General features: G+C 38.5%; 2 protein-coding genes across 2 annotated transcripts in view; one reads left to right on the top strand and one right to left on the bottom strand.

The window, feature by feature from the left end:
• LOC127455161 (formin-like) overlaps positions 1–8,708 on the top strand; it is a 73,347-nt gene extending 64,639 nt beyond the window's left edge. Inside the window, 3 exon segments of the mRNA XM_051722799.1 lie at positions 3,517–3,666; positions 4,656–4,737; positions 4,826–8,708. Coding sequence (XP_051578759.1) covers positions 3,517–3,666; positions 4,656–4,737; positions 4,826–4,870 — 277 coding nt within the window. The 3' untranslated portion in view covers positions 4,871–8,708.
• Positions 4,890–11,801, bottom strand: LOC127455251 (gremlin-1-like). The gene is made up of 2 exons (XM_051722974.1): positions 11,668–11,801; positions 4,890–10,751 (listed from the first exon to the last, which is right to left on the bottom strand). The coding sequence occupies exon 2, from the start codon at positions 10,747–10,749 to the stop codon at positions 10,210–10,212; it is 540 nt and encodes a 179-aa protein (XP_051578934.1). The 5' UTR covers positions 10,750–10,751; positions 11,668–11,801; the 3' UTR covers positions 4,890–10,209.
• Between the last annotated feature and the right edge of the window lie 3,234 nt (positions 11,802–15,035).

The following is a 15,035-nucleotide window of genomic DNA, read 5'->3' as shown; positions in this document are numbered from 1 at the left end:
CGGGAAAAATACTTCCGGAACCAAGACAGCTGAAATAGATGATGGATACTGCTCTATTGTTGCTCAAGTCTTGCCACAACCTGATTTAAACCACCAACAACTGCAAATGCAAGACGGTCTCAAGACGTTGGAGACGCTTGTTAAACCGATTTTCTCTGACCATCCAGTGCCGTCTCTTATCATGTGTATTTCAGTGTCTCAGACTCCACAGAGTAATAACACAAACTGTTTGTGCTGATTTATGTCAAAATATTCAACTGCCAGATGCTGCACTTCGGAAAATATCTGGAACTTTTCACAGGGGGGGGAATACTCGGAGAAGGACAAACAAAGCGTATTGATTATTTTTCCTTGTTTAGATTTGAGAGGTTTTTTTTATAGCCTGAAACAAAACAAAGTGAATTTAAATAAATAACACACTGAACGTTCATATACATAATAAAGAAATGACTGTGAGAATTAGGAAACCATTGAGTTTGATGTCAGTGAGTGTAAACTGTAAATGTTCAGTTGACGTTCAAACACAGCAGCCGAAAAGTGATTGAAAATCTCCAAAAGCGCTCTGGACAGAATCCCGCACATGGAGCGCCGCTTTCAGCACGCTAATGAAGGTGTTGAATTGACTTATATTGATCAAAAGGGCCCGGCAGCTAGAAACTCCTTTAATTTGGTCCCCAAAAGTGCCAGACGCTCCAACTGACAGAGAACTAGTAAGCGAGGGTTTCCTAAAGTTCCCATGAACGCACCTCATTAAAGTGACACGCGGGTGATGGATACGGGCAGCCTCGGGCGCTCGTCCGGGACCTGGGTGGGCGTCCACATGTGTCCTAACCTGAAGGGCATCACCTTTACATGCTTCAGCTCTGTGGCAAACATGGTAAACATGCTCGGCGACATGAACACGGCTTTGATCTTACAAGATGGACGGAATGAGTGAAAATGGACCAATCATTCTTCATCATCACTCTTTTTCACATGCAATAGTAATAATAACACCAATGAATGTATGGAAATTATGTGGTGACCAAAAACATTAACTAATGCAAATTCTCTTGTTGTTTTTGTAGATTCTGTTCATTTTGCACTTGGCCAGTTTGAAGCATGTCTGGGATGTTTATTCAGTCGGTTTTCAGAGTCATAGTCTGATAAAACTTCAGCTGAGTTTAAGCCAAAAAATAAAACATTGAGAAAATAATGTGGAGAGATTAAGATAACATGTCTCTCTCTCTCTCTGTCTCTTATCTGCTGTTTATTTTACGTTTTGACGTGTGGTCAGAGGGCAACAGAATGACTCTGTTCATTTCATGCATTCCATCTTAATGCAGCAGCAGCGTCGTTCAGCGGTGCAGCAGTTAAAGCAGTTCTCCTGTGAGATATACTGAATAAATCAACGGAGAACTTATAAAATGTGTGCAGTGTGTTTCAAGTCAACCGATTGGTCTAAAGGGGTTTAGAACAGTTGATTTCATTTGCAACATCAGCACTAACATGTACTGATTTTATATGCTGTCTGAGCGTTGCTGATGTGTCCATTTTTAACAGTTCATTTAGTTTCTCCTCGGTTCATGTCATGCGTGATCTGTCACACGCGAGACCGTTAATCACACGGTTCCACTTGATTTGCGGCCACTGAGCGTGCTTTTCTGTGACTCGTGGCAGCTTGTTTTGGGGCTCGTTTCATGCTCTTTTACCCATAATGCCACTAAATCCCATTACAGCAACACCAGCTGATGTGGTTTCCATTAACACTACAGCTCTGGTTTTATAATACACAAACTCAACAATATTATACACTTGTCAAAACTTCTGAATGGAATGCTCATGGGATTCTAGCATTTGGATTCAGTCCTAATGATTAAGGAATCTTAAACAAATGTCTGAGTTTTATTTCATTCTCACAGGATTCTTATTTGATCACTTAATGATTGGTTCCCAATTGTGATGGAATGCCAATCATTTTTATGCATTGCACTGCTGCCACATGATTGTGGAGGATTGTTGGTGTCAGACGGGCTGGTTTGAATGGCCAGACAATTTTAACATTTTAAATGTTATGCATTTGACAGACGCTTTTATCCAAAACGACTTACAATGAATTTTGTATTTACATTTAATGAGTTTGTGTGTTCACTGGAAATCAAACCCATGATGGGTGCTCTACCAGTTGAGCTACAATATCATGATATTGACCAACATACAATATCATGGTCCTGAGAGGATTGGTAGTTACATTGATAGTTATTATGTAGGGCTGGGTATTGATACAGATTTCCTGATATCGATTCATATGGGTATATTTCAGTAATAATGTCCCTTTTGGGTCTCTCCCTGCTAATGCTGTGAATTATACAGGCGTCCTTCTAACTAGGTACAATATGAAAATTGACTTATTATATTTGAGTACTTTTTCATCATTTTGGTCACATTTTAGCTTTTAAAAATGAACAAATCCATGTATTCAATCACTAAATATGATAATATATTGCATATAAATGTTTTTGTTACGTAGGTATTTTGATTGATTTGTTAAACACGTGTTAAAAACAGTACTGTCTCTTTAAGAAAACCGGCATTTCTTTTTTTTCTTTTTTTTCTCCCCAATTTGGAATGCCCAGTTCCCAATGCGCTCTAAGTCCTCGTGGTGGCGTAGTGACTCGCCTCAATCCGGGTGGTGGAGGACGAATCTCAGTTGCCTCCGCATCTGAGACCGTCCATCCGCGCATCTTATCACGTGACTTGTTGAGCGCGTTACCGCGGAGACCTAGCGCGTGTGGAGGCTTTACGCTATTCTCCGCGGCATCCACGCACAACTCACCACGCACCCCACCGAGAGCGAGAACCACATTATAGTGACCACGAGGAGGTTACCCCATGTGACTCTACCCTCCCTAGCAACCGGGCCAATTTGGTTGCTTAGGAGACCTGGCTGGAGTCACTCAGCATGCCCTAGATTCAAACTCACGACACCAGGAGTGATAGCCAATGTCAATACTCGCTAAGTTACCCAGGCCCCCGAAAGATGGCATTTCTGTAAATGAGCGCATGTTAACGAGAGAGACTCGAGCGGCTTTATCTCATCCGTGCGATGCATGATTACAATTAAATGTTTCTTTTTTGTTGTTTTTGATCAACAACTGACTCTAGAGAACAGAAAGGATATTAAAAGACACATTAAAAGTTTAGATCTCGTCTTTGGACACACGGAACAACTTTTACTCTCAACACGCAGTGAAAGAATCTCGCTGCTGTGTGAAATCTAAACATTCACCAGCCGTTTGACAAATATATACATTTTAGTCGCATAGAGTGAAATTTGGTTGCAAATGCGAGTGATTTCCTCTGATTGTAGTGGAGAAGATCAATCTTGGAATTTAAGAATCGATATCGAGAATCGATATCGCATCACAAAATCAATAGTTTTATTATTGCCCCTATTATAATGGAAGCTGTTGTCACCTGTCTAACCCTTGTGACACCCTGTCTCTCTCTCTCTGTCGCTCTGACTTCCTCTTTTAGCTTCCTGGACGTGGTCACATACTTTGGGCTTAAACCCAAGTCTGGAGAGAAGGAGGTATCTCCAAACTACATCTTCATGCTGTGGTTTGAGTTCTGCAATGATTTCAAGAGCACCTGGAACCGTGAGAGTAAAAACATCTCCAAAGAGAGGTGAGACGCTCCACGAATGGAAGATAGGTGAACCACCAAACACGTCAGCAGACCTGATTGCAGCATAATGATTGACAGGCAAAGTCTGTGAGATAATTAGAGCGGGTTTTATAGCCACGAGAACAAAAAATAAGATAAAAGTATCTGCTCCATCATGACGCCATTTAAAGATCTCGCTGAACATGCTGCTTTTAACAGTCAGCCGTCCAGCTCCAGTAAAGCCGAGAGATGTTGTGCGAGGTGCCGTCCCCCAGCGGGGCGTCCTGCTAACTGGAAGTCACGGGTCAAAGGCGACATCGTAAATCCCGCCTGTGACTTTGACGCAGAACCGGACTGCAAGTCCGACCCGCTGCTCTGTCTTTGAAGCTCCTCGCGGCTTCATAACAGTCAAAAGTTGTTTATTTTTATTTGTCTCCACTGAGCGGCATCCTTTTGGTGACCAAAGACATTGTGCACAAAGATTGAAAGCATCAATGTTTTAAGATAATCGCCTGAGAAATCACCAACACCAACTTGAGCTATGACCTCCGCAGCAGTTAAAGAGCGTTGACCCATCGAGGATGAACACATTTACTGGCAATGTTCAGTTCTAGCTTAGAAACTGAATAAAAGGAAAGTTCAGCCAAACATTTTTAATTCTGTCATTTACTGAATCCCATCATGGTTTTTTAAACCTGTATGACTTTATTTCTTCTGTGGAACACTGTTGAGCAGAATGTTCATGCCGCTCTTTTCTATACAATGACAGTGAGTGGTCGAACTTCAAAAAATGACATAAAAATCCCATAAAAGTCGTGTGATGTGTGAAACAGGCCAAAACGAATGTCGTTTTTTTAGCTTGCCAGCCCCAGTCCCCATTCACCTTCATTATAAGAAACAAAGCAGCCTGGAAATTGTACAAAAAATGGCTTTAGTGTTTCACAGAAGAAATAAGATGTGTTTGGACAAGACAGAATTTATATTTTTACATTTGTCCTCTTTCATTTTAGACTAAAAGAAGCTCGTCAGACTGTCCAGAAAATCACAGCGGAGAAGAAAGTGGAGACGAAGAAGATCAACGCAAACAGTCTGGTGAGAAAATACTCACAGCATGCCGTTTTACACTTAACTCTGACATGAACCTGCGGTTTTTTACCTTTTTTGAATATCTGTTTCACAGAAAGAGCGACTGCGCAAGAAAGAAGCAGGTGTGTCCTCAAGCTGAGAGTAAAGACAAAATACAGAGACTGGAGAAAGGAGACGGAGTGGACGAACATCAAATTGTTTCATGAGTGGACAGATGAGCGTTCGTCAAACACTGAAACTCAATCGACTGTGTCACTCATTATGTCCTGTGAACGGCCGCGACGAGGGTTCAGAGAACTCGTGTGTGTGTTTCACCATACAGGATAATAATGATCTACTGTAGACGTGTGATGAGGATGCTCTTACACCGGTTGGATGATCTTCTCCATCTCAGATCAGCAGTGATGTTGGTGCTTTATGCACTTGTGTTGGGTTTAACTTCAAAAGGTGGAACCTTTTAGCTACAAAACCAGGTAAACTGCACTTAAAAGAGTGCAATATACTGAAGCGAGAGCAGTATACTGCGTGAAATGAAGGCTCACCTGACCTCTGGGGTTTCAGCGAACTTGTCTGAGTAAGGACGAAGTAGAGAGAATTCTTAAAAGTCTTAAATGTAGGTCACTTCTTGGGCGAAGTAATTTACTGCTAACGAAACTTGTCACTTAGTGTCACAAAGCATGACTGTTGAAATGTGTCATCTATATTAGTCTTGAACCAAACCGACATCTACTGACATCTACTGTCCAGATATCAATATACAGTATAAAACACAGTGCCTCATTTATGTCATCGTCTATAATGACAAACCTAAACGTCATCTAGTGAGCAGTTTCTGTATTGTTTAACCAGGTTCAATACAAGCTTTTGCATTTGTCGGCTCCGTCCCTTCTTTTCTTTAACCTCCTGAGACCCCGCGTCCACATGCGTGGACATTACGTTTTGGTGTCGCTATACACAACGCATAATTTAATTGAATTTAAACTGACTGATCTCAGTTCAGGAGTAAAGGGTTAAACTTTCGACACACAGAGTCATGTGACAAAACAACATGGTGCCGATCACAGCGGAGTTTGTCTTTGGGGGAAATGCCAATAAAACTACATCTGGTAAGAAATCTCATTAAGTTTTTACATTGAAACCTGTTTGAATCAAAAGATTAGAGTCTCTAGTTTCATCAGATATGCCATTTTTAAAATTTGAGTGATTTAGCGTGAAACAGCACGCTGAGAAACACAATGACCACATTCGTGGACTGTATGCTCCTTTATTCACTGTCTGTGTATTATCACAATGAGAATTAATGGATTCATCCAAACACTGAAAAATGTGTCTTTCAGAGGCTTTATATGGAGTTAGGATGAAAATAAGGTGCATTTCAAACTGTTCTGAGACCAGTGCAGACAGACAGCACACTGGAGGTTAAGTCATTCACTAAATAGGGAGCAAGGGAGCATCCTATAGCTCTCTATGCAGTTAAGTGCATTCACTCCTAAAATCTGATCAAAAGTTCAGTTTCAGGCTGCAGATGATGTTTGGATCACTCAACATGTTTGACAGACATGTGACAATGATAATCAGTACATAGATTCAGAATTTATAATGTATCATTTTATTTTAACATGGTTGACAGTGATTGGATGATGCTGGACATTACTTTGAATCAGAATTAATCTTGATAATTTCTGACGTCTCAAAAACATGAATAATCAACACTCCTGGAAACATAAGAAACTATTTGATGAAAAAAAAAAAAATCTGGGGCCTGGGTATCTCAGCGAGTAAAGACGCTGACTATCACACCTGGAGTCTCGAGTTTGAATCCAGGGCGTGCTGAGTGACTCCAGCCAGGTCTCCTAAGCAACCAAATTGCCCCGGTTGCTAGGGAGGGTAGAGTCACATGGGGTAACCTCCTCGTGGTCGCTATAATGTGGTTCTCGCTCTCGGTGGGGCGTGTGGTGAGTTGTGCGTGGATGCTGCGGAGAATAGTGTGAAGCCTCCACATGCGCTAGGTCTCCACGGTAATGCGCTCAACAAGTCACGTGATAAGATGCACAGATTGACGGTCTCAGACGTGGAGGCAACTGAGATTCGTCCTCCGCCACCCGGATTGAAGCGAGTCACTACGCCACCACGAGGACTTAGAGCGCATTGGGAATTGGGCATTCCAAATTGGGGAGAAAAGAGAGAAAATCCCAAAATGAAAAAAATCTAACTTTCTATAGTTTAGTATTATTTAAAATTTCGCAACTTAGTCCCGTTGTTCACATATGAGGACGTTGATTTTTAGGAAAACTATTTGCTCTGCAAATTTTGTTTGTTTGTTTGTTTGTTTGTTTATGAAATGGAAAAAGCTCACAGCAGTCACGCTCGGGTCTCAGGAGGTTTAAAAAAGCACAAATGTGTGTTCCAGTGAGACACTTACAATGGAAGTCAATGGGGTCAATCTGTAAACATTAAAATACTCACTGTTTCAAAAGTATAGACACAAGACATAAACAATATGTGTGTTAACATGATTTTACTGTGATAATATCACTTACTAACCACATCTGTGTGACGTTATAGACAATTTTATAACTTTATTACCATGATGCAAAAACGCTGATTTAAACAACTTTACAGCTCCAATAATACACGAGATTTAACAGAAGAATTAATGTAAGTGTTTTTATAACATTATAATCTTCACATTTCTGACTTTAAACCCTCTAAAAATTGACCCCATTGACTTCTATTGTAAGTGTCTCACTGGAACACACATTTGTGCTTTTATAAAGAAAAGGAGGAACGAGTCCAAACTAATTTTTGTGGTGATCAACATTATGACACAAACGCTGTCGATTGAGCTCAACTTGTATTGAACCCGGAATATTCCTTTAAGTGCTAACATGATCTCATCTGTATTTCTACTTGAATCACATCGCTCGCTTGTCGAGATTTCAAACCCTTTGTTGTTTTTAGCCGTTTTTGACCTAGATGTTTTTCCACATTTTCCTTATGCCAAAATAATTGCACTTTGAATGCACCTCAGTTATGACGTCTATGCAATATCTTGTGTTTGAAGAAGTGTGGAAATCATATCAGCTTAGAAGACTACTGAAGTCATGATGTATGTTATGATGAGGAATGTGCTAATATTCACCCCTACACAGAGTATATTTATATTTTGACATTTTTTTATAAGTGCAAATGAGTGAATGACATACTAAAAGCCCTGTTTATCAAGACAACCAAGGTTTTTATTTACATTTATATTGAATTATTTCATGACAAGCTTAAATGTATCACGAGTGTCAGTATCACAGGTGCTTCTCAACACAGTACATTTGTGTTTTAAATCCAAACTCCAAAAAGTTTTGTGTGAATTTGCTGATTTGGGGGCCAATGATTTTGTTCTTCTTTAAAGTTTATTTAGATACTTTTACATTATTAGGTGCAATAAACTGTTTTATAGATATCTCCAAAAGAAAAGAATTGACATCAAAGAATTCTCAAATGAAGAAGTGTCTTCTGATTTTTTTGCACATTGTTATTTTTATTATATTCTAACATATTTATTCTTAAAAAATGAAATCTGAAATGATAAAATGTGCTGTTTGAAAGATATGAGAAGTCTGACATTCCCTAAAAACTCCCAAGAGAAATGCTGCTTTCATAACCACATGTAACCAGTGTACTCAATGTTATTGGCTACATTGGTTTATTTGTTGTTGTTGTTTGTTTGGTACGTTCAATTATACAGCTTATAGTTTCTCTGAGTAAATTGAAAGTTCTTCTTCTTCATGTCAAGATTGGATGAAACTTTTGTGTCCCAGTAAATGCCAAATAATCCAACAGGTAAAACCAGGAGATTGAAATGAAATTAGTTTTGGATCTTTGTGGGGGAAAAAAACATGCAGTTTAGATTTTCTTCATGAAGTTTCTGTTTTAAAAGAACCTCCAGCTCCTAAAAATAAAGACTCGTACCATCTAAAGAATGTTCAGAGCTTCTGGGAATAAACTGGCTCTTCGGTTTCAATGATGAATAAAACACACAGCGTGAAATTGATTTCTGTCCTAATCTATGAACCATTAAATCAGAGGATCACTGATATCTCCATGTGTTTTTCAGAGTGACCAGAGGGCCAAAACGTCTTTTTTTATTAATATGGTTTTTCCACAGGACTGCATTCACAACACATGCAGCCACAGTCCTTCAACATCTTCATACACTCATGAGCCAGATAAACATAATAAACCTGCAGTATCTACAACATAATACACATCTGTACACGACTTTAACAAAATGCGTAATAATTCAGTCTGTAGAGGCGTAGGCCTATGAAACCTTTAAATGTTGTATCTAATTATGTAGTGATGTTTATCTGCTACAAACTTCACAGCAATCCAGCATAAACATATGAAATCAGTTCTGAAAACAGTTGCATTCTGTCATATTAAATACATTAGTTAAGAGTCCAATTCCACATAGTGGAAACTTAGTCTTCAAACTTTCTTCTTTATATTTTTGGAGATTCATAAAAACATTCAGTGTCACAGATAACGCTCTTCTGCACTTCTGTGAACCACATCTGTCACCATTACAACATATATTACACTTATAACGTCTATAGGGCATTTAAACATTTTGATGAACTGGAGGGGTTTTCAAGATTAATTTGCCACACATGGTAGAGTCCAAAAGTCTGATATCACAGAAACATTGACTTCAAATCAATAAATATTCAAGATTCGGAACTATTTCTAGGTTGCTTATCAAATAAGCAAATTTGTGACAAATTTGTGACGCTACCACTGAAGCACACGAGATGCTCTTCAAAACATTCTCAAAAGCAAATGCCTGTGTATTATTCAAGGTTTTACTCTAAATAGTCCACTGATAAAATAAGACAAGTCAAGAGGAGCATTTTTACCGGTGGTCTCAGACTTTTGGACCCCCATCGTGCAGTGTGACACATTATATTTAACAGTACACATATTCCATGAAGTCTCTCAATTAATACGAGCCCATAAAATTAGCTGTGTACAAATTCTACAAGACTTTAAAAGGGTTTTAGGATACTAACATACACAATAGCAATCTAAGTTTGGATACTTTGTTTCTAATTTAATCCAAAGGCTTAAAAGCTTGAAATTAATTTTGTAATCAAATATTAGTGTATGCATTTCTTTGCAAAACTAACATTTTAATAAACATCAGTCCACACGTGTCCAAATGTTTTAATTGAACATTTTTGCCACTATTTGTGTCCTTTTGATGACTTTACATGTATTGTAAACTGATGTAGAAAACAGTAGTAATAAATAATGAGTGCTGGACTGGTGTTGTGTGCGCGCGGTAATGGTGACAGATTTTGGGCATCTTTTTACGCACGACTTTTTGAACCTCTTTAACTAGTTTCAGCGACTAAAATGCGTCTGATGAGTTCTTACTGAAATGATGCTTTCACTGTTTGCGTGGATCCGTCCAGACTGAAATCAGTCCAGCTCAATGGAGATGCAGCGGCACTGTTTGACCCGCTGGACGCGTTTCTTTCGGGTCGGTGGTTGCTGGTCGGGGCAGTTTAGGGTGAAAGTCATAGTGGTGAATCGTTTGGGTTTACAGAACGAACAGGACTGAAACGCGCCCTCCTCCCTCCGGACGTGTCTGGGGATGTAAAACGAGTTACACTGGCCGTAACAGAAGCGGTTGATGATGGTTCGGCTGATGCAGCCCTCCTCATGGATGGTCTGTTTGAGCGGTTGAGTTTTACACCAGTCCCGTTTCAGGTACCGGCGCTCGGTGACGTGTAACGCCTCTTGGCTGGACTCCAAAACCTCTTCCGCGGAACCGGACGAGCCTCTGCCTCTGCCTCGAGATCCCGAACCGCTCTGATGAGGGTGCTGGTCCGACTCGTTCGGGTTGTTCTTGTCCGGATGGGGAATCGCGCCGCGGTTCCGTTTGGATTCGGTTGGACTCGAGAGAAGAACCGAAATGAAAAGAATCGAACACAGGATCCGCGCAGAAATAAGCATCATAACTGTGGAGAGGAAACAAGAGACTATCTCAATATAATTGTTAAAAACATATATAGAAACATTTTTAAAGGTCTCTGTAATCAATGTATATATATATATATATATAGGCTATACATTGATTGCAGAGACCTTTAAAAATGCATGCGTTTCCTTCTGTAAACCCTCCCAATATCTATCTATCTATCTATCTATCTATATATATATATATATATGTGTGTGTGTGATAGTAGTTAAATAATATTTTGATATGTATCATCTCATATAGGCTATAAAACAGATATGCAAACAGCTGCATTTACATGTTTTACTATGTAAAACAGATATGCGTAACGTTGATTTTTTGTTTTTTACTTTACATACATATGTGGAACATATATTTCAAAATACTACAAAAATTGCTTTTTTATTTATTTATTTTATACAGGCTATCTAACATATTTTTCCAATTTGAGTATCGGCTTACATGTTCAAATATATGAACTATAGTTTTATATATATTTATATATATATGTTCATCTATGACCATAAATCAGATTTTTGTCTGAGATGGTATTTAAATGACACTTATAAGGACTTCATAAAAATATATAACGGTACTTACTGCTTTTTCGTTTAGTTTCGATCATGCAAAACATTTTTAAAAGCACATTTGTTTGGTAAAATCTGTTTTTTTTTCTTGCGCCGTTTGAAGAATCAGTCGTGCGTAAATACTTGATCGATTCTTTAAGCCTCTCACTCCTACAGTCTTTGATCCAGAAGCACATTTATGTTGATAGAAACTTGGTATCGAATGAGAAATCTGAACAGAAGTCCAATATCTAGAAGATTCATCCTCGGATATTGTATAACCCACCTGGAAAGAATGGACACCTGCACGTGCATTCAGTAAAACCCCGTGAATGTGTGAAGATTCCTCACCTGTTCAGTGTGTTTGGAGTCAATAGATGGTGTTGAAGATCTTGTCTGTAAATGCAGCTGTTATGTGAGTAACATACACACACTGGAGGCTTTAACACGGACTGTCTTCTGTTTAAATGTGCACATCTCTCCACATTATTGGCCAGACAGGCAAATCAAAGCTATAATCCGCCCCCATCGACACTTTCCCTAAACCCACTGCAGTCAGACAGACAGACAGACAGACAGACAGACAGGAGAGGAGGGATCTGTCTATCCAAACCTCTCTGCTGTAGGACACTTTTATGAAGAACATCTGACTCTTTAGGAATAACTCAAATCATTCATTAATAGAATTGATGGTGGACTTCCTGTTGCACTGAAACATATCTTGTTGTTGGTTTTACGTAATTCAATTATGGACATCACTTTCCTTAATATGAAATGAAAATGTAGGCTCTACTTAAATATTTTGCATTGCATAAACCCAAAGGAATTAAGTTAATCTCACTTAAATTAGATCCAAGCCACTCCACTCTATTTAACAGCTTGCTACTATAGCAACAATATACATTTGCATATTATAGATCTATTTTTGTTCAGGATGACAAGGATGGTGCTGTTGTGGGTCTGCTGATCCTCAGTCAGTCTTTGCTTCATGACAATAACAACATACACATATTGTTCAGCAAATACAATGTTGTAAATCACCCATCCTCGACCTCGCCATTATCTTAACATAGAAACTCCTCTAAATCCCACATAACAGAACATTAAACACTAACAAGTCTCCTACTTCTTTCATTCTGTGTAGAAATGCATTAAAATAACACTTAAATGCTAAGAAATGTAAATCTCATGATGCAACAAATCTTTCTCACATAGTGCCAACACATCTGGATTAAGTAAACATAGTTGGATTGTACACAATGAATTTAAATCGAGACCGAATGCTAAAGAATTGTGTTGGATTAAATCAATTTAATTAAGTAAATTGAGAAAGCAGTAAAAATCATGTTGAGTGAACACTCTGTTAGAAGTCTGAATCAACTTGATCATTTCATATCAATGTAATCATATCACTTTTTTATGACTGTGTTCAATTTTACTTGGACTTTACACAATATAATCATGTTCTCATCGCAAACATAAATGTATTAGGTTGATTTTAAGTGTGCTGGTTTAGTATAATCAATAGAGCTGCTTTCCATTAGATCAGAAAAGTATGCGGCACGTTGTAAAATTGTCACACCTTTTTAAAGAAATAATAGAATATGTAATATTATCTCTTTTACTCTCCAAAAATATTTTACCCTGTTTTTAAGATTTACACATTGCAATTTCATATCATAAATTAATTCATGTTTTATTAATTTAATTTGGTTTAAGATTACGTAATTCAATTTGACAGAATTTTGTTATGAAATTGAAATGCGAAAATCTTAAAGGAATATTCCGGGTTCAATACAAGTTGAGCTCAATCGACAGCATTTGTATCGTAATGTTGATCACCACAAAAATTAATTTGGACTCGTTCCTCCTTTTCTTAAAAAAGCACAAATGTGTGTTCCAGTGAGACACTTACAATGGAAGTCAATGGGGTCAATTTTTAGAGGGTTTAAAGTCAGAAATGTGAAGATTATAATGTTATAAAAGCACTGACATCAATTCTGTTAAACGCGTGTATTATTGGAGCTGTAAAGTTATTTAAATCATCATTTTTACAGTCGTTTGAGGGTTTGTTGACATTACATCATCATGGTAATAAAGTTATAAATTGTCTATAACGTCACACAGATGCGGTTAGTAAGTGATATTATCACAGTAAAATCATGTTAACACACATATTGTTTATGTCTTGTGTCTATACTTTTGAAACAGTGAGTATTTTAATGTTTACAGATTATTGACCCCATTGACTTCCATTGTAAGTGTCTCACTGGAACACACATTTGTGCTTTTTTAAAGAAAAGGAGGGACGAAGGGTGCCTGGGTATCTCAGTGAGTATTGACGCTGACTATCACACCTGGAGTCGTGAGTTTGAATCCAGGGTGTGCTGAGTGACTCCAGCCAGGTCTCCTAAGCAACCAAATTGGCCCGGTTGCTAGGGAGGGTAAAGTCACATGGGGTAACCTCCTTGTGGTCGCAATTAGTGGTTCTCGCTCTCAATGGGGCGTGTGGTAAGTTGTGCGTGGATCGTGGAGAGTAGCATGAGCCTCCACATGCTGTGAGTCTCCGCGGTGTCATGCACAACGAGTCACGTGATAAGATGCGCGGATTGAGGATTGACGGTCTCAGAAGCGGAGGCAACTGAGATTCGTCCTCCACCACCCGGATTGAGGTGAGTAACCGCACCACCACAAGGACCTACTAAGTAGTGGAAATTGGGCATTCCAAATTGGGAGAATAAGGGGATAAAGAAAAAAGAAAAGGAGGAACGAGTCAAAATTAATAGTGGTTATCAACATTATACCATAAATGCTATTGATTGAGCTTTACTTGTATTGAACCCAGAATATTCCTTTAAAAATATACTAATATATATATATATATGTGTGTGTGTGTGTGTGTGTGTAATGGTATATTTTTCTAAATAACAGAAACAAACACTTTTAAATAAACCACAATAATTCACAATAAATTACAGTTAAGCAATTTTCTTTCCCAAGTATGAACGAGTAACTGATGCCTTGATCCTGCCATGAAATAAAACAAAAATAATTAAAAAGGTAATGCTGGCTTTCTATCTCACAATTCTGTCTTTATTTATCTCAGTCAGCGGTGAGAAATAACACACTGGCTTAGAAATAAACTCAACTACGAGAAATAAAGTCAGAATTGCAATTGGGAATTTTTTTTATCAGTCGTGCAATCGGTATATCATCCTTTTGATCCGGTTCACAAACCGAACTGAACGATTCCTTCACGAGTTCAACTCTCTACTGACTCACTGACGATTACCAGTGAATAATGACTTACATTTCGGTCTGTTCCTCACAAAAAAGGTCAAATGGCTTGATACATCGTTTTTACAGCGTTTGTGGTGCATTTTTGTTCTTTTCTTGGAGCTCGACAGACGCGATCACTATTCTGTGGTTGTGCGAAAACGCAAGAAGAATCGTCAAATTGTTTCCTCTTTTGTGCTCAGCATACGCGTTTGAAACGACATAATGCGGTTGAGTAAATAATGACAGAAGTTTAATTTGTTCCGTGAATTATTCCTTCAATAATAATTGAATTACCATTAAGCAAGGGCGTAGATTTGGCTTGAACATTGTTGCAGTGTGAAGCATTTACCCATGTTTCCATTGTACTTGCTTGTTTTGATATTTGAGGGGGTTACCTCCCCCCCATCCCCCTTGGGATCTACGCCCCTGCCATGAAGTAA

The sequence above is a fragment of the Myxocyprinus asiaticus genome, chromosome 17 (genome assembly GCF_019703515.2).
Source record: "Myxocyprinus asiaticus isolate MX2 ecotype Aquarium Trade chromosome 17, UBuf_Myxa_2, whole genome shotgun sequence".
Lineage (NCBI taxonomy): Eukaryota > Metazoa > Chordata > Actinopteri > Cypriniformes > Catostomidae > Myxocyprinus > Myxocyprinus asiaticus.
This window is presented reverse-complemented; position numbering and strand designations above follow the sequence as displayed.